We start from the raw sequence: 22,927 nt of genomic DNA on the forward strand, positions 1-22,927 counted from the left end.
TTCCTTGGCTTGTAGAGATCACCCCAGCTGCCTTCACATGGCCTTTCCTCTCTGTCCTAACCTCTTACTATAATTAAATCAGTTATATCGCAATAGAGCTCACCCTAAAGTTTATCTTAACTACCTCCTGAGAGATCAATCTTTAAATGCTCTGAAATCATGGGGGTTAGAATTTCAGTGTATGAATTTGGAGAGACAAAATATAAACCAGAATGAGACCGGGAGTATGGCCTAGTAATAGTGTGCTTACCTAGTAGCATGTATGAAGCCTGGGATCCATTCTTCTGTACTACATTCACAGAAAAAGCCAGAAGTAGTGCTGTGGCTCAAGTGGTAGAACACTACTAGTCTTGAGAAAGCTCAAGGACAGTGCCCAGGACCTGAGTTCAAGCTCCAAGACTGGCTAAAGAAATAAAGAAATAAATACAAACCAGAATAACAACAAGGATGTGTAGCAGAAAGATAGGCAACTTGCTATTGACTTTCCCATTTTCAAAAATAGAGAGTATTTAGATAACAGGATAATTTTTTTTTGCCAATCCTGGGCTTGAGCTCAGGGCCTGAGCACTGTCCTTGGACTTTCTCAAGGCTAGAGCTCTACCACTTGAGCTTCAGCACCACTTCCAGCTTTTTTCTATGTATGTGGTACCAAGGAATCGAACCTGGGTCTTCGTGCATGCTAGGCAAGCACTTTAACCACTAGGCCAAACTCCCGGCCCCGACAGGATAATTTTACAGATTGTGCTCATTTCATTGGTTCTTTAGATACATCCCTTGTTCCCATGCTAAACAAGTGGTCATGCTCTTATAATGTCCTCTGGGACTTTTGCGGAAAGAGAAGAGACTAAAAGCATGGTAAGATCTGAACTCCATGAAATAATTATGCAAGGTGTCTCAGATTAGTGGAGACAGAAGGAAGCGCCCTTGAGAAAAGTGATGAGAATTTCCTAAGAAGCATACTCTGTAATTTTGCTTTCCAGTGTTACAAACCACCACGTTGCTGGCAGGGATGTAAGGGTAAGGCTCCAGAGGGAAATGGCTGCAGGATCTCAGGGAAAATGAACACCAAGACTAGGTCCCCACTCCTGACAAAATTCCCACCATTCCACAGTTCAGTGGTCAGGGAAAGTAAACAACAGATGAGTCCATCCCCTGCTGGAAACGAAGGAACTCTGCAAATGCTGGTGTCTTAGCATGGCCAGCCTATTAAAGAAGACCACAGCTTGTGTGACTTCACAGACATTTCTTTCTTGAATCTTAGGACTCTAGAAGTCCAAGGTCAACGTGTTGGCTTAGCCAGTCTGGTGAGGATTCTTCTTGGTTTGCACACGGTTGTTTTTTTCTGGGGGCTAGTGACTCCCATCTACCAATCAGCTGAGATCTGAGGGTCATGATTAGAAGCCAGCCCGTGCAGGAAAGTCTATGAGACTCTTATCTCCAATTAACCACCAGAAAGCTGGAAGTAAAGCATCAAGAGGTAGAGTACTAGCCTTGAGTGGCAAAGTTCCGAGGCAGCAACCAGGACCTAAGTTTAAGCCCAAGGTCTGGTGCACATACACACACACACACACACACACACAGAGAAGTGAGAGCTAACAGGGAAACAAGTCAGAGAGAGGAGGAGGGAAGGGAGGGAGAGAGCGCCAAGAGAGTGATACAAGCAAGGTCATGTGAAAAAGTCTCCTTGGACTGACACACACACATGGCCAAGAGACAATTATGTGGAAAGTAGAAAGAAGAGGAGGCATTAGAAAATACATGCTTGCTGGGCACTGGTGGCTCATACCTGTAATCCTAGCTACTCAGTAAGTTGAGATCTGAGGATCATAGTTTGAAGCCAGCCCAGGCAGAAAAGTCCCCATTAGACTGTTATCTCTAATAAGCTACTCAAAAAAAGCCTAAAGTGGCTCTGTGGCTCAAGTGGTAGAGCACTAGCCCTGAGCACAAAGAGGATCAGGGACAGTGCCCAGGCCCTGAGTTCAAACCTCAAGACCAGGAGTACACACACACACACACACACACACACACACACACACACACACGCTCTGACAAAGTGAAAATACGTACACAAAATTAGGTTGGCATCAACTCCGAGTTCTTTTCTCTCTAATACGAGATGGCATAGCCAGAAAGAAATTTAACTAAGAAGAAGAGTTTAAAACTTGTTCACTTTGTAGATATGACTGTCAAATACAGGTAAGTTATCACCAGTTGCCCAAATGAAGGAACGAATGGTTTCCAAACGTTCTCTCACACTGTGCCAACCAACCTGCTATGAAAATGCCTCAGAGAAAGGGGGTGCATTGGGATTGCAGCCACCCATTCTAAGCATGTCCTGACATAAGCAGAAGGGGAAAATGAGAGGGCAAGAACCCCCAGCAGTGTGTGTGTGTGTTGGGGGGAAATACTTCCCATCTCCAAACACAAGGATTGTTGCTGATGTTTGCCTAGTCAGATACAAAAGGTTTCCTTTCAGGAAAATGCTGAATAATGCTGGATAATTATGGCAGACATTTTTACAGCCATCATGAGACACCGAGTTTGTACAGAATTTTTACAACTCTGAGTACAAACCTACATGTATGCTATGTTGACTGCATCTGTAAGGAAAATCACATGGAATACTAATTTTGATTAACCAGGGAGAGAAGTTAATATAAAAGAAAATAATAACAAAAAGTTTTGATTACATAAAAAGAACTGTATATTCAATCTAAACCCAGAGAGAATCAAATGGGTAATCAATGTTCTTTTATTTATTTTGTACATTTTTGTTTCTCGTTCTCTCTCTCTCTCTCTCTCTCTCTCTCTCTCTCTCTCTCTCTCTCTCTCTCTCTCTCTTTCTCTCTCTCTCTCTCTTTCTCTCTCTGTCTCTCTCTCTTTCCTTGCTCTGGGGCTTAAACTCAGGACCTAGGCACTGTCCTTGAGCTTTTTTCTCAAGGACAGCACTCCATCTCTTTAGTCACAGTTTAACTTCCACCTTTTGGGTGGTTAATTGGAGGTAAGAGTCTCATGGATTTTCTGCCTAGGATAGCTTTGAACCTTGATCCTCAGATATCATCCACTTGAGTAGCTACAGGTATGAACCAGCAGCACCCGACTTAAAACACTACATGGTATTTTTTCTTTTAATTTCCAGCTTTTACTTTTTGCTCATTGTAAATACTCTTTTTTTTTTTTTGCCAGTCCTGTGCCTAGCACTGCCCTTGGACATTCTCAAGGCTAGAGCTCAACTACTTGAGCCTTAGCACCACTTCTGGCTTTTTTTCTATGTATGTGGTACCGAGGAATCGAACCTGGATCTTCGAGCATGCTAGGCAAGCACTCTACCACTAGGCCGAACTCCCGGCCTCTCATTGTAAATACTCTTGTGTCTAATTTTATAATTTGTATAATTTTGTTTAAAAGGCTATATCTCCATCACTGAAATTTTAACAATCAAACTCCACAAAACCTATATCCACTCCTGCCAAGTCATTTATAGTAAATGAAGTCCATCAAGCAAAAATTAAATTCTTTATTGAAGTGCAAAACAAGCTAAAATTTATTGACAGGACTTATTTGGGCACAAAGCCAATACAAAACATATATTGCATTGTGTCACATACACTATTTTATTGGTTGCTCAAAGGACCTTTAAGAAGTAGAAAAATATCATTATACTCTTGGACACAGCTGTGAAATAAGCCAGGCAGCTGTAGCTGGTATTCATTTCTTCTTTCTCAATCTCTAGCTTTTACCCTCGTGTTTAAAGCCAAAACAAAGCTTAAAAATATGTTGCTAAACCAACATCTCCCATCTCCCAGTGTTGAGTTTTCTCCACAGTCCTGTACAGTCAAGCTAAATAGAATTGTAACACCAGATAGGGCTTGGGGAATTTTTATCTGTGACCTTGAACTTCAAACATGTCAAGTGAACCAATTTATTTTAGATTCTGGACTTTGAGTTATCTTCATACAATAATGCAGTGGCAAATTCACACAGAATGAAAATAGCATCAATTAAGTGGAAATATATCAAAAGAAGACTTAAACTAACCTATTAACCCTGCTTTGGGCTCAAGTTTTATTAACTAACAAACAAAAAAAATTTCTGTGGGCTCTAGTGCTTTACCCCTGCAATCCTAGCTACTCAGCAGGCTGAGTACGGAGGATTCCAATTCAAAGCCCGTCTGAAGCAGGAAAGTCTATGAGGCTCTTATTTCTAATTAGACATAAAAAAGCTGGAGCTTAAATTGGTAGAGGGCTAGCCTTGAGCAAAAACACTCAGGGGCAACATCCAGGCCCTGAATTCAAGTCCCATAACTGATGAAAGAAGGAGATAGAAAGAGAAAGGGAAAGAAGGAAGGAAGGACAGAGCAAAAAACAAATAATATTTACATTTCTAATAGTTTCCCTCTTCGTAATCCTGAAGTTCTTAGAAGAATGAAACATCACGCAGTGGAGTGTGTACCATTTGCTAAACTCTAAACTCTAGGGAGAGAGGAAAACAAGCAGCTGGGTCACACAGGCCTCCAGGGGTCACCCAGGAATCAGTGGGCCAGACTCCAGAATCTTCTAACCACATCAATGGAATACAGAAAGTTCTATGGAAGTCACCCAGTCCATTTTCCTGGCAACGTATTCAGGGGATTTTTCTCTGTTTTATTTTCCAGACCTTTGCCAAATCTGGCCTTAAAGACCCCTGAGGGATAACATTTCCTTCCTTTTTTTCTTCTTCTTCCTAACTTTAATAATTTATGATGCTATTAGTTCCTGGCTCTGACTACCAAGAAAACTTTCCTCCATCCTCAAGTATAACTTGAGGCTATCATCATGTTATGTCCGACTGCTATCTTCTTATTCCTATTTCTTTATTCCTCTGTATGTGTGTGGTGTGTGGTGGTGGTGGTGGTGGTGTTGTGTGTGTGTGTGTATGAGAGAGAGAAAGGGAGAGTGAGGGAGAGATGGGGAAAGGGAGGGGAAGCGGGAGAGGGAGAGGAGGAGAGAAAGTCCTTGAGTTTCAATTCAGGGCTTGCACACTGGCCCTGAGTTTGTCTGTTTTGTTCTAGGCTAGCACTCTACCACTCCTGAGTTCTGGGATTATAGGCTTGAACTACTCTGCCCAGTACATTTCCTTGAACTTCTGGCAGAATGACTGATTTACTGATTTTTCTCAAATAATACTTCAACAGTTTGAAAACTACTTTTTAGATAAAAATGAAAAGAAAGCCGGGCACTGGTGGCTCTGGATTTTTATAGTTTATTAGAGATAAGAGTTTCCTAAATTTCTGCCCAGGCTAGCTTCAAAGCACAATCCTCAAATCTCAACCTCCTGAGTAACTGAGATGAAAGGAGTGGACTACTGGTGCCCGGCCTTCTTTATTCCTTTTTAGTGCTGATACCAGTCATGATACTGATTGAGAAGCTGTTGTTAAAAACAACAGCTCCTTCTCTGTAATGGTTTAAAATGATAATGAGGGAGACTGATGCAAGAGGTCCATTACTCCAACTGCCATGTTGAAGTGAAACCCCTTCTACAGTGATTTAAAGGCAATAAAAGTATAGTAATGATAAATGAACTTTATTTTTAAATCCCACCCTTCTCTCTCCTCCTCTCCTTTTGCCAATCCTGGGACCGGGATGATGTCTCTGAACTTTTTATGCTCCTACATAGTGCTCTACCTGTTGAGTCACAGTTCCACTTCTGGATTTATTCATTTTTTTTTTTAAAAAAATTCTTCTTCTTTTTCTCATTTTCTTTTAGGTGTGGAATTGGAGATTCGAGTCTCACAGCCTTGGCTGTCAGGTTCATGAGTTTCCTGCCTGGGTTAACTTTGAACTGCGATCCTCAGCTCTCAGCCTCCTGAGTAGACTGGATTCGAGACATGAGCCTCCAGTGCCTGGCCTTCTTTTCATTTTTATCTAAAAAAGTAGATTTGTGGGCTGGGAGTTTGGCCTAGTGGTAGACTGCTTGCCTGGCAAGCACGAGGACCCAGGTTCGATTCCTTGGTACCACATACTTAGAAAAAGCCAGAGTGGTGCTGAGGCTCAAGTGGTAGAGTTCTAGCCTTGAGAAAAATCCAAGGACAGGGCTCAGGCCCTGAGCTTAAGCCCAGGACTGGCAAAAAAAAGTAGATTTGTGTTTTCAAAACGTTGAAATATTATTTGAGCAAGTCAGTAAGTCCGTCATTCTGCCAGATCTCTCTAGAAGTTCAAGGAAATGTACTGAGCAGAGTGGTTCCAGCCTATAATGGCAGAACTCAGGAGTCACAAATCCTAAAGACTCTCAGGGACCCTGAAGCCAAACTGGGCTCGATGACCTAGTCTTTAGGTAGGTAGGTAGGTAGATAGATAGATAGATAGATAGATAGATAGATAGATAGATAGATAGATAGATAGATAGAGATATAAATATTCACCTCCATGAAAGTTTGTACAAATTGAAATTTTAAACATGTGATGTAACTAGGACCTCGTGGCTCATGCTTTTTATCCTAGCTACTCAGAAGACTGATATCTGAGGATTGTGGTCCAAAACCTAGACAAGAAAGTTCTTGAAACTCCTATCTCCAATTGACCACCAAAAGGGCCAAAAAGTGAAACTGTGGCTTAACTGATAGAACACCAGCCTTGAGCAAAAAAGCTTAGAAACAGTGCCAAGTCCTGAGACCAAGCTGCAGAACTGACAAAGAAAATAAAAGATAACATTATACTATAATTATAGAAAAGTGTACATCAGATATGTGATATGGCAAATCTACCATTTCTGATACATTTCATTTAATGTTTTTTTTATTTTTAAAAAAGCCAGTAATGGCCCAAATTTAGACAAGTAATTTTCGAAGCTGGAACACCTATTTATGGAGATAGAATATTTTAAAGGTGTGTTTCATTCGTTTAAAACACTCAAAATTCATCAGTCATTGCACAGAAATTTCAGCTGAGATTTGGTTTCTTCTTACAACATCCCCCATGTATTTTGTTGTTTTTTGTTGTTGTTTAGTTTTGTTTATTCTACGTCAGTGGAAAGGGCAAGCCAATCAGGTCACTGGAATTTTTCTCCCTCCTATAAATGCATACTTTTATTCAAAGTTAACATGATGGAACTTGGCTTGCACAGACGACAATTTAAGTCCAGAAGTACAGAGATAACAATCATTAAAACTGATTTTTGCTTCATTATTTCCAAGTCCATGCAATCCTGTCTTCCTAGTAAATGAAATCCAGATGTCTGTGTGCTGGGAGATGCTATATTTCATGCCCAGTAAGGCAGAGGCATGCTTTCTAGTTCTAGTTACTAGAGCCATTAGCCTTTCATTTGAAACACAAACCCTTCAGTTTCTTCTGACAACAGCTTTGCCTAAGGAACCCCGAGCTATACATCATAAAAGATTATCAATAGCTTTTAGGAGACAAGCAATAATAATAATAATAATAATAATAATAATAATAATAATGATAATGATAATAATAATAATAGAAACCCCTTCTCCCAAGGAAGAAGGAAAACTCAAAATCATTAAATAACAGAGATTCAAAATTGCAAGTAATTTTGGTCAAAGGCTGATACTCTTTGTAGTAGTAAATGCATTTCCTTTCCTTTCCCTGTGGCCAGACTGAAGATTGAACTCAGGCTCTTATACTTGCTCGGCAAGTATGCATATCACTGGAGCAATGCTTCCAATCTTCTAAGTATGTTTTTGTGACACAGATAATGGAATGAAAAATACCCATTAGTATTTGAGATGTAAAATTCAGCATAATACCATACGATGTTCATGATTAAGGACTGGCAGAAAAACTCATTATATATACACATATATATACATATATATATATATATATGATTTTCAATCTAGGCATTAGTGGCTCACACCTGTCATCCTAGCTATTCAGGAAGCTGAGACAGAGGATCTTCTGCCTGGGCAGAAAAATTCAAAAATTAACAACCAAAAAATCTGGAAGTAGAATCGTGACTCAAGTGGTAGAGCACCAGCCTTCAGTGCTCTTGCATTTTGTGCTCTTGAGTTAAAATCTCAGTATCAGGCCAAGAGTGTGTCCTAGTGATAGAATGCTTGCCTAGCCCTCGGTTGAATTTCTTGGTATCATATACACAGGAAAAAGCCAAAAGTGGTGCTGTGACTCAGGTGGTAGAGCACTAGCCTTGAGAAAGGACTGGCAAAAATAAAAAAGTCTCAATACCAGTGCGCGCGCACACACACACACACACACACACACACGCACACACACACACACAATTTACATATGTCAACCGACAGACAAGTGCTGTATTCTAGACAAAGATTAATCTCATACAAGGACAATTCTCAAAAACACTGCGCTAATACATTCTTTCTCTTCCTTTATGAGCCCATTTCTGAGACATACTGATTACCAAACTATACCCCACTTCTGCCAATGAGGAGACAGAAAAATTACTATATTTCAAGGTCAATTTGCTTCTGAGAGAAGCTAGATAGAAACTTATCACCAAACATGAAGTTATCGCATACAGTAAAGATTATCTTACAGTCTCTCAATAAATGTCAAAGGAACATGTAACATGTATAATGCCAAAAAGATTGAAGAAGGTGCATGTTTGTCTCACACCTGTAATCCTAGCTACTAAGGAGGCTGAGATTTGAGGATCAAAGTTCAAAGCTAACCCAGGCAGAAAAGCTGGTGTGAATCGTCTCTCCCAATTAACCAACAAAAATCTGGAAGCAGAGCTGTAGCTAAAGTGATAGAGCACCAGCCTTGAGTGTAACTAAAGGACAGCACCTCCCGTAAGGTCATGCACACACACACACACACACACACACACACACACACACACACACACACACAACACACTCCATGAGGAGCATGTCTATAACCCTAGCTACTCAAGAGGCTGAGATCTGAGGATCTCAGTTCACAGCCAGCCCAGATACTAAAGACTGAGACTCTTATCTCCAATTCACTGCTAGAAAACCAAAGTGGCACTGTGGCTCAAGGAATAGGGTAGTAGCCTTGAGCTTCAGAGCTCAGGGATAGTGCCCAGGCCCAGAGTTCAAGCCCCACAACAGACCAAAAAAAAAAGTGACAAGATGATTGGGAGGGGTTGGGGGAGGGAAACGGGGACAAAAACATGAAAAGGGGTATCAATGTGCAAGAAGTAATGCATCCCCTACCTAACCAATGCAACTGTAACCCCTCTATACATTACCCGGCAATTAAAAAAGTGTGACTTGTTTTGTTGATCTACATAGACATGACCAGTTTGTGCTAAAGAACTTATTAATATTGTTTCCCCCTTGTAGCAAATAATACATTTTTGCAGCATAAGTAATAAAGGTAAGTTTGGGAAATAAGAGAAAAAATTACTAATAGGAACAGCTAACAGGCAACAGCTGGACTTGACCCCTGGGTCGTAGTTTACTGACCTTTCACTCTGACTACAGAAAAAAATAGTGGAGCAGAATAAATGGTTATTAAAAATACAATTCATCTGATTTCAGATACAAAAGAACTTAACTTTTAGCACAATAAAAATCCTAGAGAGACCTACCAAAAAGGCAGATAATATTTTTAAATGTGTTGAAAAATTCCAGAAGTGCTGAGCTAATTTGGGGTTGGAGGGAACACCAAGATTCCAGAGAAGAGAAAAGCAACTGAGATTCTGGGCTTTGCCTCATAGTAGACAACAAGGAATGGGTAAAGCTTTGTGGCTCTGACAGTCCAGAATAGAGCAAGGGCTCTGGGCCAATGACAGTTTAGCCTCTGGAGATATGTGACAAATGTCAGTGACATGTTTGATTGTCACTGTGGAGAGGTACAGATTCCCACTGGCTTTTAGGGATAGAGGACAGAGAGGCAGCTGATACACAAAATAGTCCCAGTCCCTCAAGTATAAATTATGAAGACTAAATGTCAACAGCACCATGCTAGCGGGACACAAACGCTCAGCAAATGGTGTGTAAGTCTTGTATTGTTTTTTTTTATTTGTCTGGTTTTGTTTTTTGTTTTTGTGGGTTTTTTTTTTTTTTGCCAGCCATGGGGCTTGAACTCTGGGCCTGGGCATTGTCCTTGAGCTCTTCAGCTCAAGGCCACCACTTGAACCACAGCTCCACTTCCAGTTTTCTGGCAGTTTAATTGGAGATAAGAATCTCATGGACTTTCACGACTGGGCTGGCTTTGAACTGCGATCCTCAGACCTCAGCCTCTTGAGTAGTTGGGATTACAGGCATGAGCCACCAGTGCCCAGCTACAGTGGTATGTAATTTTTATTCCTACTCTGGGTCATGTTTGTTTTCTACAACCTAGCAAAGGAATTTATAAAACTGAATTTTACACCTGTGGTGTGATGTCCTAATTGTCTTTACTCTCCTGGGTCCCTGTCTCATAGCTGCCACCTTACCATTATCAGCAAAATACTTTATCACCTGCTTTACGATTTGGTTAAGAATCTGCTGCATAGCTGGGCACTGGTGATTCACACTTGTAATGCTAGCTACTCAAGAGGTTGAGATCTAAAGATAAAGTCTGAAGCCAGTCTAGGTAGAAAAGTCCATGATACCCATATCTCCAGTTAACCACCAGCTAGAAGTGAAGTATGGCTCAAGTGGTAGAGTTCTAGCCTGGAGATTCAAGCTGAGGAGTAAGACAAGACCCTGAGTTCAAACCCAGTATTGTCTTCCTTCTCCTCCCCCCACTACCACACATACAAAGAGGAATACACTAGAAATTCTCCCCTCCTTTTTCCTCATTATACTTTTTCTATAACTCCTCCCATTCGTTTCAATCCTTAAGACACTGTGTTCTCTTTACCAGGAATAATGGCTGATACTTCTCCTGTCCTTTATTATTTTTAATTACATTTTCTTGCCTCTTTCCTGGTTATTCTCCCATCTCTTGCCTTCTTTTTGTTGCTAAAGTTTTGAAAAAAATAAATCCACAGGCACTGAATGTACTTTAATCTAGAATCTGCTTATGGGTTGTCTGTAAATTCTTCCTTAGCCAAACCCTAGTCATGAAACAAAAGCTCTTTCTTCAGCTACAATATCTAACGTTGTTTAATAACCTGTGTCCTCCCGTGACTTGCTGATCTAATTCTGTTATCTCTTTTGTTGCTCCTTTACCACTCCATCTGATAACTGCACCCCACAACCTTTTATTAAATCACATCTCAGCTTCAATCCCTCCCTCCCACATCTGGCTTCCTGGTGCTAGCTTCTCTCCCTCCTTTTGACAATCCTCATGTCTCGTCAGTTGATAGAGGGCGCTAGAGGTAGTCTGTGGGGCCAGAGAAGGATGGTTGGCTTGCTCTCACCTGCTTCCAGTGCCTGTAGCATTCTCATGAGAGCAGCTGATTGGAGTTCACATCTATTCCAACACCTTACAGACATTGTCTCAATTTAGTCCATCCTATCAGAAGTCTGGCCTGGACTCAAGAAGCCTCACCTTCAGGCTTCTAAGTTCCACTCATTCCAGTGTTTAGGAACAGTGACAGTAATAAATAGGACAAATAATATTATATTCATTGTGTTTATTCAACAGGATGGTAAATGCTGCTGCTTCTTCTTTTTATAATCTTCTATGTTTTTAATCATCTACATTTGTGTGTGTGCGTGTGTGTGCAGTCCTGGGGTTGAACTCAGAGTCTGAGCACTTTACCTGAGCTCCTTTTGCTCAAGGCTATGCTCTATTCTTTGAGCCATGGCTCAACTTCAGTTATTTTGGTAGTTCAGTGAAAATAAAAGTCTCACAGACCTTCCTGCTCAAGGCTGGCTTCGAAGAGTGATGCTCAGATGAGAGCCTCCTGAGTATCTGCTTAAGCTCATGCTGAGACTAATGAGAGGTTTTTTGTTTGTTTGTTCCTACTTAATTATTCTTGAGGGGGCAGTTTTATCATTTTGAAATGTGATTTCACTCATCCCTTTCTTATGATTTAAATATGCCCTTCCCCTGTGTGGATGTGCTATTTGAGACTGGCTCTCTGCGTCACATGGCCAAATAATTCTAGAATAATCATACACCCATTAAATAGAATCAAGGGCCAGAATTGGGAAATGGCTTAAGTTCATCCCCCCACCCAATCTTTCATTCCCCAGCTAGGCAAGCAGAGGCTCAGAGAATCACAGTCACAAGATTTTGCAAGAGCGGAGACTGCCACCTTGATCTAGTCTGCAGTTCAGTACTTTCCCAAGATTCCTCTTCTCTCTGTTCATGATCTGTACTGTTTTCATGTAAAAGTTCCCTGTAAGATGTAGGCAAACTTTACATGATAAATGCATTTCAGGGGGATATTTTGAAGCCAATTTCAAATAACAGAATAAGCACACATCTACTATATTTATAATTCATATATTAAATTGTTGTAGGACTATGCCCTATCCTCCCATTCACATACACACACACATATGCACACACACACGCGCACACACACACACACACACACACACACACACACACACACACACAGCCGAGAGGGGAGAAAAGCAAAGGTCTTTGTTTATGGTTTAGCCAAAAATATAAAAGAAAGACAGAAGAAAGGAGAAGACAAAGGAGGACAACAGAAGGGAAGGAAGGGAAGGGAATGGAAAACTCTTGTGTCTTTGGCTTATTTTTTTAACCCAGTCCTATACAAGCCTTGCTTGCCAGGAAAATTGGCTCTCTGCTTCTGCCATTCTAGGCTCTCTGCCTTCTCTCTGTGGCTTGGAGCCATGATTCCAAGTTTTCCAAAGAGAGGTGCGAACGTGATTTTGTAGCATGATGTTGAGCTGTAACCACAGGTTCTTCTGCCTCCATATTGCATCTGTACAATTCCATCTTCACAAACAGCAGGCACAAAATGGTTCCTAGTGGAAGCAGAAGTTGAAAAATCAAACTGTCCTTTCTAGATGGAACGATTTTTAGCATTTACATTCTCTGAGAGGACTGATAGTATCTGTGCTTCTAGCTCTGAAGATGAAGCTACCTTTCCCATGTCAGTTTATTATTAATAGATACTGTTTTCTGTCTCCACCATAATGTTTCACGTCATTTGTTATCCTATCATACAGACTATAGGGCTTATAAGAAAAAAGAACATTGGAAACGTGTGTGTGTGTGTGTGTGTGTGTGTGTGTGTGTGTGTGTGTGTGTATGTGTGTGTGTTGGAGCTCAAACAACCCAGGGGTTTGTGCATGCTGAACAAACACCCTATCACTAAGCTATCTTCTGAGTGCCCCCCCCACAGTCCAATTTTTAGTAGTAGAATTAGGAAACCAATGAAGTTCAGATCATTAGGAATCCAGTGCAATGTGGGGAGGAGACAAATCATTTAACTAAAGGTGAGAATGTGCCATTAAAAATATTTTATTAGCGGGGGGGTGTGGGGGGGAGGGAAATAGGTACCAAGACATGTGAAAGGGTATCAATGTATGTGAATTAATGCACCTTCTATCTGGCAAATATCATGTAACCCTTTTACTAATTACAATAAAAAATATATAATAAAAAATATTTTATTAGCATATATTAGTGGTAAATGGGGGAGGTTTATTGTCACATTTCTATCTATCCATACAATGTACCCCGATCAAACTCACACCCTACATCTTTCCTCCCCATCTCCCTCCTCCTACTTATAACAATTTCTTTCCTTTCTCCTTCTCTTTCTTTCCTTCTTCCTCTTTTTCTTTCTTTTGCTCTTTTTCTATCATCCTTTCTATTCTTCTTTTGTTTTCTTGCTTCCTTCTTCCTCCCTTTCTTTTTGTGTGTGTGCCAGTATTAGCACTCTTTGCTTAACTTTCTAGTTCAAGTGTTTTACTACTTGAGCCATGTCTCTGGGTTTTTTGGTGGATCATTTGAGGTAAGAGATTCCTGTGTGGGATTTGAACTTTGATCCTTAGATCTCAGCCTCAGAAGTAGCTAGGATTATAGACATGAGCCACTTGTGCCCAACTCATTGATGTACTTTCTCTTTCTTTTTTTTTTTTTTTTGCCAGTCCTGATCTTGAGCTCAGGGCCTGAGCACTGTCCTTGGACTTTCTCAAGGCTAGAGCTCTATCACTTGAGCCTCAGCACCACTTCCGGCTTTTTTTCTATGTATATGGTACCGAGGAATCGAACCCGGGTCTTTGTGCATGCTAGGCAAGCACTCTATCACTAGGCCAAACTCCCGGTGCTGTGCTTTCATACATGCATATGTAAGCACCTCAGCCTTGCTCACCCTCCTTCCCCACTGGCACTGCAACCTGCTTGCCAACACAGCTTGTTTCACTAACTCCCTCTAATCTTTCTGACCTAGGCATAACATTTTTTTCATTCCTCTCCAATGCCTTTGAGGAATCCTAATCTATCTGTCCAATCTCATTCCTCTGCTCAGTCCTCCAAAAGCCTTCATGCCTGCTGGCCTGGACTCTGAGCACACTTGGTACTTTGTGTTCCTCACCCTCATTTACCTGTTCGGGTTGTGCTTGCTGCTGTTCATCTGTCCTCGGGCCTCCACCCAGCTGCCTTCTCCACTGGGGAGATTTTGCTTGCTTCCCAAGTCTGAGCTCTATCTGCCTTCTCACACGTTCCCATGGCAACCCCGTCTCTTCATGGGATGCTGATCCAATGTATTGTAGGGTCTTAGGAAACCAAACTTATGGAAAAGGCCAAGTCAAATATACTTCAGGTTTGGCAGGCTGAGATTTTATTTCTGTAATGACTCTGATTGTTACAGATTTCAGGAGGCTGAGATCTAAGGATCATGGTTTAAAGCCAGACCAGGTACATGACTACAAGGCAATCACAAGAGGATAAAAAGCACAAACCATTAACAATAGCAAATCAGGATATTAATCACAAAGAAAAGAAATGAATACATATAGGTAGAATAAAAAACACTGGAACGTTCTAGAATAGGAAATATTGACTTCCAACTGGCTGTAACTCTAGTAAGCTATTTGCATGCCTGTGTGTGTGTGTGTGTGTGTGTGTGTGTGCTGATCCTAGAGTTTGGACTCAGGACCTAGGTGCTTTTGTGCTCAGAGCTAGTACTTTCCACTTCAGCTAGAGCTCTACTTCTTTCTTACATGTGTATCAGAGCTGTCACTCTCTTTGAGATAATTAAAATGACAATTTCTCTCGTTGCTCTTGTAAACTGTACTGCTCCAAGGCAAGTCAGATTTTCTGAAACTTTCATGAAACTTTTTTACATATATGTATGTAGATTATAAGAATCAGTTTAAAACAAAATCCTGAGTGTGGATTTTTTTTTCTCCTAGTCCTAGGGCTTGAATTCAGGGTCTGGGCACTATTGTTGGGCTCCCAGGTCCACTGTGCATTTTTAACCTTGGCTGAATGTTGAAACTATACTTTGTCTATGGATTAGAGAGCACACCTTACTATAAAGGCTTCTAAGGATTTAGGAAAGGACCATAAACCCTCAACATGTAAAAAAAAAATATATATATGTATATCCTGTTCTGGGGCTTGAACTCGGCGCCTGAGCAATGTCCTTAGGCTTTCTCAAGGCTAAGGACCACAGCACCACTTCTGGCTTTTTTTTAATGTATGTGGTACCAAGGAATTGTGCATGCTAGGCAAGCACTCTACCACTAGGCCAAACTCTTAACCCCATGATGTTATGGACATGATTGCCCCCACACTGTGGCCCAAGCATTGAAGCCTTGATCCCTAGATGGTGGATGAAATCACTGAGAGGTGATTAAGTGATTTAGGAGAGAGAGGAGAGTACAGAGAGAGAGAGAGAGAGAGAGAGAGAGAGAGAGAGAGAGAGAGAGAGAGAGAGAGAGAGAGAGAGAGAGAGAGAGAGAGAGAGACAGAGACAGAGACAGAGACAGACAGACAGAGAAAAAGACAGAGACAGAGAGAGGGAGGAACTGGGAGAAAGTGACAGAGAAAAGACAGAGAAGAAGAGGGAAGACAGCGAAAGACAAGAGAGGGGAGGAGAGGAGAGGAGAAGGTGAGGAAAGGTCTGACATGATCCATTGGTGGGTTTTTCTTTTTCTTCACTCATTTAGGCACTCAGGGCTTCCTGTTCTTTCTTGATTTTTTTTTCATTTACTCAAGTGTGGTACTCTACCACCTGAGCCACACCATCACTTCCAGCCATTTTCTGGCTAATTGGAGGTAACAGACTCAGCCTCCTGAGCAGTTAGGATTTATAGGCATGAGCCTCCAGTGCCCAACTTTGGATTTATAATGTGATGGCATTACTTGGAGGTTATGGAAACTTCTTATCTGGAAGAAATAGGCTACCAGGGGCATGCTCTGAGTTCTTCTTTATCTCTTTCTCTTCTTGCCTACTGAGAGATGTGTAACTTTCTTTTTTCTTTTTTCTAGTCCTGGGCCTTGAACTCAGGGCCTGGGCACTGTCTTTGTACACTTTTTGCTGAAGGCTAGCGCTCAGCCACTTGAGCCACAGCACCATTTCTGGCTTTCTCTGTGTCTGATGTACCAAGGAATTGAACCTAGGCCTTTGTCCATGCTTGGCGAGCACTCTACAACTAGGCTACACCACCAGCCCCTGATGAGTAACTTTTCCTTGCCCTGTTCTTCGGACACATTATGTTCTCCTATTTCCAAAATCCATAGTAATGAAACAAGCTATGAGCTTAAATAAATTCTTTCTTCAGATTGTTTCTCTCAGGTAGCTGTCACAACAACGAAAAAGCTAACCCAAGTGACTCAAAAATCCCTGAACAACCAGGCACTGGTGGCTCACATCTGTAATTCTAGCTGCTCAGGAGGCTGAGATCTAAACATCAAGGTTCAAAGACAGTCCAGGCAGAAAAGTCCATGAGACTCTTATTTCTAAATAAATGCCAGAGAATCAGAAATGATGCGATTGCTTAAAAGTGGTAGAGCACTAGCCTTGAGCTACAAGAGCTCAGAGGCAGCATCCAGGCCCTGAGTTCAAGAACCAAGCTGACAAAAAAAAAAATTTTTTTTAAATGGAACCCTGAACATCTAAAAAACAAAACCCACCTCAGCAACCATTTTATCTAGGCAGTTTATCAGTAAAAAGCCTTTGCTCAGAAGCTTTTATTTTTCTAGTAGGCCAGAATAAGATACTTTTGTGACTACAGAAGGACTGGTCTGGTTTTATTCTGTGCACTTGAGCCAAGTGTTAGGCATCTTGCTCCCTCAAAGGTGGATTGGGGGGGTGGTGGCAGTGGGAACTGTGGAAAACTCATGGGCAGGTGCAGATTTTAGGGCAAGACAGGTGCAGTTTTCACTCAGGTTACCCTTATTTCTCAAATATCTCTCAGGACAGTGGAATGCTGGGTGCTCTTATATATTAAAAAGGCAGATCTATTCGGGGGTGGGGATCAGAGGTGGGATTTCACAGACCAGGGAAGCAGGGTGAGGGTGAAGGGCAGCACCCCCCTCCCACACTTTCAGCTGGGAGGTTCCCCCCCCCTCCGTCACATACACACTCTGTTCTGCAGGTCACCAGGGGTAGAAGCCGGCCGTGTATACCGGCCCGACGCGCCTCCAGGCTCGGCTGTCCTGGGAGAACCGAACCTGCGACCTGTTGAACGAAGGGAAGAATGCATGGGCTCCGCACGCGCTGCGTCCCAGTCTCTGACGTTGTTGCAAGAGGCGGAGGCAGAACAAAGGACAGCTGCTGCGAGAGGGGAAAACCGTACAATTAAATTTTAAAACGAACCGGGGGGGGGGCCGGAACAAAAAAGAAAGAAAAAAAGGCGAAAAGAGTAAAACCAGAAGGAGGGGCGGCGGGCGAGCGAGCCCGGAGACACGACCACGCCCACCCTCCAACCACGCCCCACACACGCGTCGCCACGCCCCCGACACGCGTCGCCACGCCCCTCCGCACCTCGCCACGCCCCCCACCTCGGAGCCCGTGCGCCTGCGCGGACGGGAGCGCGGCGGCTGGTCCATGCCCCGGCCGGGGGCGCGCGGCGGAGGGTTTGACGTGGCAGTTCCCAGCCCGGTTGCAAGTCGGCACGCACCGGGCCGGGGCGGCGAGGGCGCGGCGGGGGCCGGGTCAGCGGGGGCCGCCCGCACCGGGAGCGGAGACCCGGGCTCCGGGAAGGCCGGCGCCGTGCGGGACCAGGTAAACCTCGCGGGGCGCAGACGCGTCCGGGCGGGCGTCCCCTTCCTCAGGAGCCGCTGGCGGGGCCGCGGAGCCCGGCCCGGTGTCCGGTGTCCGGCCCGGTGTCCGGTGCCCGTCGGGGGCGCGTGGCACTGGGCGAGCGTCCGGCGCTGGGGCGGCTTCCGGGGACCCCGCACTCTGCCCGGCCCGCCTCGGCGCCGGGACGCCGGGGTCCCCGGGGAGCTCCCGCTCCGCATCGCCCCCCCTTCTCCTCCGTGGTCCCGGCGTGGGGGCTCCACGGGGACGCGGCCGCCGGGACGGGGACGCCCGGAGTCCGAGCGAGGTCCCGGGATGGAGGGGCGCCCGCGGCCGGGGTCGCGGGGTGACGTGGACTTGGGCGGGGGTGTGGTGGGAGGGGACGGGGGCTCCCGGGGTCCCGAGCGGACCTCCCCACATTTTCTTGACCCCAGGCCTGGCTCGTGCCAAGTGGCTTCCTGCCATGTCGCCGCCTTGAAGCTGAGTCAGGTTTCTACAACTTAATGCTCCTCTCTGAGGAAGTTTGACGTGGCAACCCGGGGTGGCGTCAGGAAGCGAATTCCTCCCCGGACCGGGAAGGGGGACCAGGCCGAGTGGCGGTGGCCGTCCTCCCCCTCCCGCCCTCCCTCCTTCCCCCCTCCTCCCCTCTCCCCTCTTCCTTCCTTCCTTCCTTCCTTCCTTCCTTCCTTCCCTCCCTCCCTCCCTCCCTCCCTCCCTCCCTCTGTCACTCAGCAACAGGCCGCTGCGTGGGTGCGCGCGCCCAGGCTTGACCAAAGCTCAGGCTGCCACGTCTCTCTTCCCCCAAGTGGGCGGAGGGGAAAGTGTAGTCGGGCACACATCGGGAGGCCTTGGCCTGCCCGCCCCAAGGGAGGAAAGCCACCCCACCCCACCCCCACACACACCCCACCCCACCCCCAGCTTTGTACTTGCTTACAATAGTTTTGGAAACATAGTTTCCTAGAAAAATGAAAACCCAGGCTAGGACATTGGACCTCGATATGAATGTGATTTCCCAAAGACCGCGCGGATTGCCAAGACTTAGCAGGTAGCTTTCCATCTTCACCTTCAAAGACAGCCAATGCAAGAACAAAAAGGAACACTGTGCCCTTGCTAGCTGAAGAGAAACTGGATGGAAACTGTAAAAATCTCTGTGTTTTTGCATCTAAGAAACATGTGAGAGGTTTCTTTTTCTTTTTTTTTTCCTGAAGAACTAAGGCTCAGAGAGGTTTTTAAAATACTTCTTGCCACACAGCTGACTGTTAGGTTGTCTGGAATGAAAACCCATCTCTCTTTCACTGGGATTCAGAGCACTCCCTTTGTTGTAGAATTAAAAAAAAATACTTCCATGAAATGTCTCTTATGAAAACTTAGAGGAAAAAAAATAAAAAGAAATTGATAACTGATTTCTAAATAGACTCAAGATGAGTATTATATTTGTGTATATGCCTATAAAAATGTGGAATTACACCCTTTCCCTAATTCCTTAAATACAGGAATGTGCATGTTCTTAGAGATATGATAGAAAATGATATCTGAAAGAAATTGTATCTATCATATTTGAGAAAGCACCAATAATTCTCATAGTGGGAGCTATCACTTGACTTAGCTTAATTATGACTCATAAGGTAAGGCCAATATCAATTTTATCTCTGGCTGTATTTGTTGGACTGTGATTTCTTTTTGTCCAAACTACCAGGTTAAAATGACTAATGAGAAGAGCACTGGAAAGGCACAAATCATGAAACATCTGGTTTTATAACTGGTAGTTAAGTTGGTCAGTCAGTTGAATAGTCAGATGTGTTCTGGGTTGAAAATGTGTCACAGAAGCCAACAAGCACAAAAATAGCAGAGCTTTCATGATTGCCACCCATAAAGGGGTGGCAATTGTTATTCAGGAGAATTTGCCATAGGACCACCAGAGTCCCCTGTTAGGGGGCAATATTGTACTGTATGTTATGGAAAAATACTTCATGAACATGGTATTTGAACTTTCCCCCAAGTCATCCTAAATACATATTAATAGTATTTATATTTTTAATAGCATGAAGTGACTCAAACCTCGCTTACATGGATTTCTGTTTTTTTTGTGTTTTTTTTCTCTTCCAGGGCTTTTCTGCACAACTATCGTGTGGAATGATATTTTCATAATGAGTCAACAAGGTTACGTGGCCACACCCCCCTATTCTCAGTCCCAGCCTGGAATGGGCCTTTCTCCCCCTCATTATGGGCACTATGGGGATCCTTCTCACGCACCTTCGCCACCAGGTAAAGTGTGGCATTGTGACTTGAGTGTGATAGTGTGTGCCTCAGCCCAGACACATGAGATCCTCTGAAAAGAGGGGCTGTGAAATGTCAGGTGGTGGTTATGTGATGCCATGCCTTGAGATGATGGGATTGTTTGAAATGGCCCTCAAAGCAGAACCCAACAACAACACTAGTGGGATTAGTAAATAGAATCTAAGTTTGGATTTTAAATGTGGAATAAACAAAGAAGAAGCCAGGCACCAGTGACTCACACCTATAATCCTAGCATCTCAGGAGGTTGAGCTCTGAAAAATCAGTTTCCGGCCTACGCAGAAAGTCAGTGAGACTCTTAACTCCAATTAACCAGCAAAAAACAAAAACAAACAAACAAACAAAAAACTGTGGCAGTGGAGCTGTGACTCAGGTGATAAGCACTAGCCTTGAGTGAAGAAGCTAAGGAAGTTCAAGCTCCAGTACCAGGGAGCACACACTGACAGACACACATGCACACACACACATATACCTGCAGTTACACACACAAAGGAATTCTTGAGTGTTCTGTTTGCACTGTTAGACTTGCTCTTGCTGTTATAGGTTACGTATTACAGCGGTTTGTATAAAAATCAATCTCCTGATTAGAAAGCACTGTTAAGTTTGAGCACTAATGATTACTCCTTGACAAAAATAACAAGAAGAACATGGCTTTGCAGGAAAAGCATTATTGATATTAATTGCTAAGAACACAATACCCAGCAATTTTGGAAAAGTGGTATTGTGGACTGACAAATCCTGTTCTTGTGATCACTGCTATAGGGTCTCCCTCACCACTGCTCATCTCCCTCACCCCCAGGGCTGCCCTGAGGATTCTGGGAGACTGGGGTGAGGCTGACTATTGCTCATTTTAGGTATGAGGGCAACCCTATTTCCCGAGTGTTAAAGGAAGGCAGCTCCTGGGCTTCTCAGAGAATACTGGGGAAATTGATCTTAATCCTCAGAACAAGTATATCGTATTTATAAACACTGAGGTGGGGGAAACTGGTGGACTCACAGTTCCTACTGGATCTAGAAAGGCAAGATAACACATCTCACAGGGAAGATTGGCCTTGTATAAATTATATGTCATCTGCATGTCATAAAAATCTGTGGTGGAAATGGTCTGTGTATAAATGAGTGAGTAATGCTGAGGTTGACTGCAACTGACTTGGGTAGTAGGATCCTAGACAGTTAGAAAACATGTATGGAGGACAGAACCAGAACCTGAGGAGAGCCAGTGGGAGGCTTGAAGTTGGTATGATTTAATCTTTCTCAGACTTAGAAAGACTTTTAGATTATTACTCCTCTTTTTTTCTTCTTAAACTGATACTCAGGCTTGAACTCAGGGCCTCTCACTCTTCCTTAGCTTTTTCCACTTATTAGTAGCTCTCTACCTCTTGAGCCACGCCTCTACTTCTAGCATTTTGCTGGAAGAAGTCTTTTGGATTTGCCTGTTCCTACTGGTCTCCAGTCTTGATCCTCCTGTCTCAGCCTCCTGAGTAGCTAGGATTACAGCTGTGAGCTCTCAGTGCCTCACTGCATCCTCCCCCTTGTCTAGAGCCAGGTTCTCTCAGGACATTCATCAGTATATCTTTCCCAATTCTGTAGAAAACATTAACTTATCTTTCTCCAGTTTCTATATAGTATATAATATATAAACTTGTTCATATGTGTTCTTTTTCCTTCAATCAACAACCAGTCCAAATCCTTTTTAATAGTTATATTGTTTTCATCCTCATATTGTGCTATACAGCGGATTATTGGCCGTCTTTTTTGTAGCTAAGAAAACAATGTCTAGTATAATATAACTTGTTCCAGGTCCCAGAGTTGCAAGGTAGGGGAACTGGAATTTATAGTTGGGTCCCCCAAAAAGCGATCAACAACCTGCCATATACACCTGAGCCCAAGACTTAGTGTTGCTCACCCTAACTGACTCTCTTCTATGTCTTTTTTTTTTTTAAAAAAAAGAACACAGTCTTTCCCCCTCTCTTCTCCATTCTTCCCTGTAACGCTGAGTATATTTCACAATCCATAGCTTACGGTTTGCCCTTTGATTTCTTCCCCCTATGATGGAAGCAGTAGTTGCTGCTCTTGTATTTGATGTTTACTCCTCTCATTTTCATAAAACCCTTTTCACTTTCATGCCGTTGTTTTCTGGACATTTCTTAGGAGGAGTTCTTCTATTTGACTCTTCAGTTCTATCTTCACTCCTCTGTCTGGGTCTGCAGTGCTTTCCCTCCACTGTGTGCCCATTGGTCTCTCAATTCTAGACAAATCGCATTGTGTACTTGCGGGCTCAGGTGTGTAGGACTCTCATTCCAAACAGTTCTTTGTTCATTGAAAGCTGTTTTTCTGACATTGGTTGGTCATGGGGCCTGAACTCAAGGCCTGGTCACATTGTCCCTGAGCTCTTTTGCTCAAGGTTAGTAACCTACCGCTTTGAGTTGCAGTGCTGCTTTTAGTTTTCTGGTGGTAAATTGGAGATAAGAATCTCATGGACTTTTTGATCCTCAGATCTTAGCCTCCTGGGTATCTGGGATTAAAGGAATGAGCCACAGCTAATCCTCTACTTTTTACCAAAACCTTTATGGAGCAATTG

The 22,927-nt window shown here is 43.3% G+C and overlaps 1 protein-coding gene across 4 annotated transcripts in view; it reads left to right on the forward strand.

Annotated features, from left to right (window-relative positions):
* Positions 1-17,897: 17,897 nt before the first annotated feature.
* The window catches only part of Sec24d (SEC24 homolog D, COPII component), a 78,739-nt gene continuing 73,709 nt past the window's right edge, over positions 17,898-22,927 (forward strand). Inside the window, exons 1-2 of one of the 4 annotated variants that reach the window (XM_090356649.1) lie at positions 17,898-18,036; positions 20,158-20,316. In XM_090356649.1, the coding sequence (XP_090212775.1) occupies positions 20,199-20,316 (118 nt within the window). In that variant the 5' untranslated portion in view covers positions 17,898-18,036; positions 20,158-20,198. Of the gene's footprint in view, positions 18,037-18,957; positions 19,097-19,151; positions 19,225-20,157; positions 20,317-22,927 lie in introns of those variants that run through there. The other 3 variants (XM_090356648.1, XM_090356647.1, XM_090356646.1) reach the window with 3 other exon arrangements.

Source organism: Megascapheus bottae, chromosome 23 (assembly GCF_031878675.1).
Source record: "Megascapheus bottae isolate mThoBot1 chromosome 23, mThoBot2.hap1, whole genome shotgun sequence".
Taxonomy (NCBI): domain Eukaryota; kingdom Metazoa; phylum Chordata; class Mammalia; order Rodentia; family Geomyidae; genus Megascapheus; species Megascapheus bottae.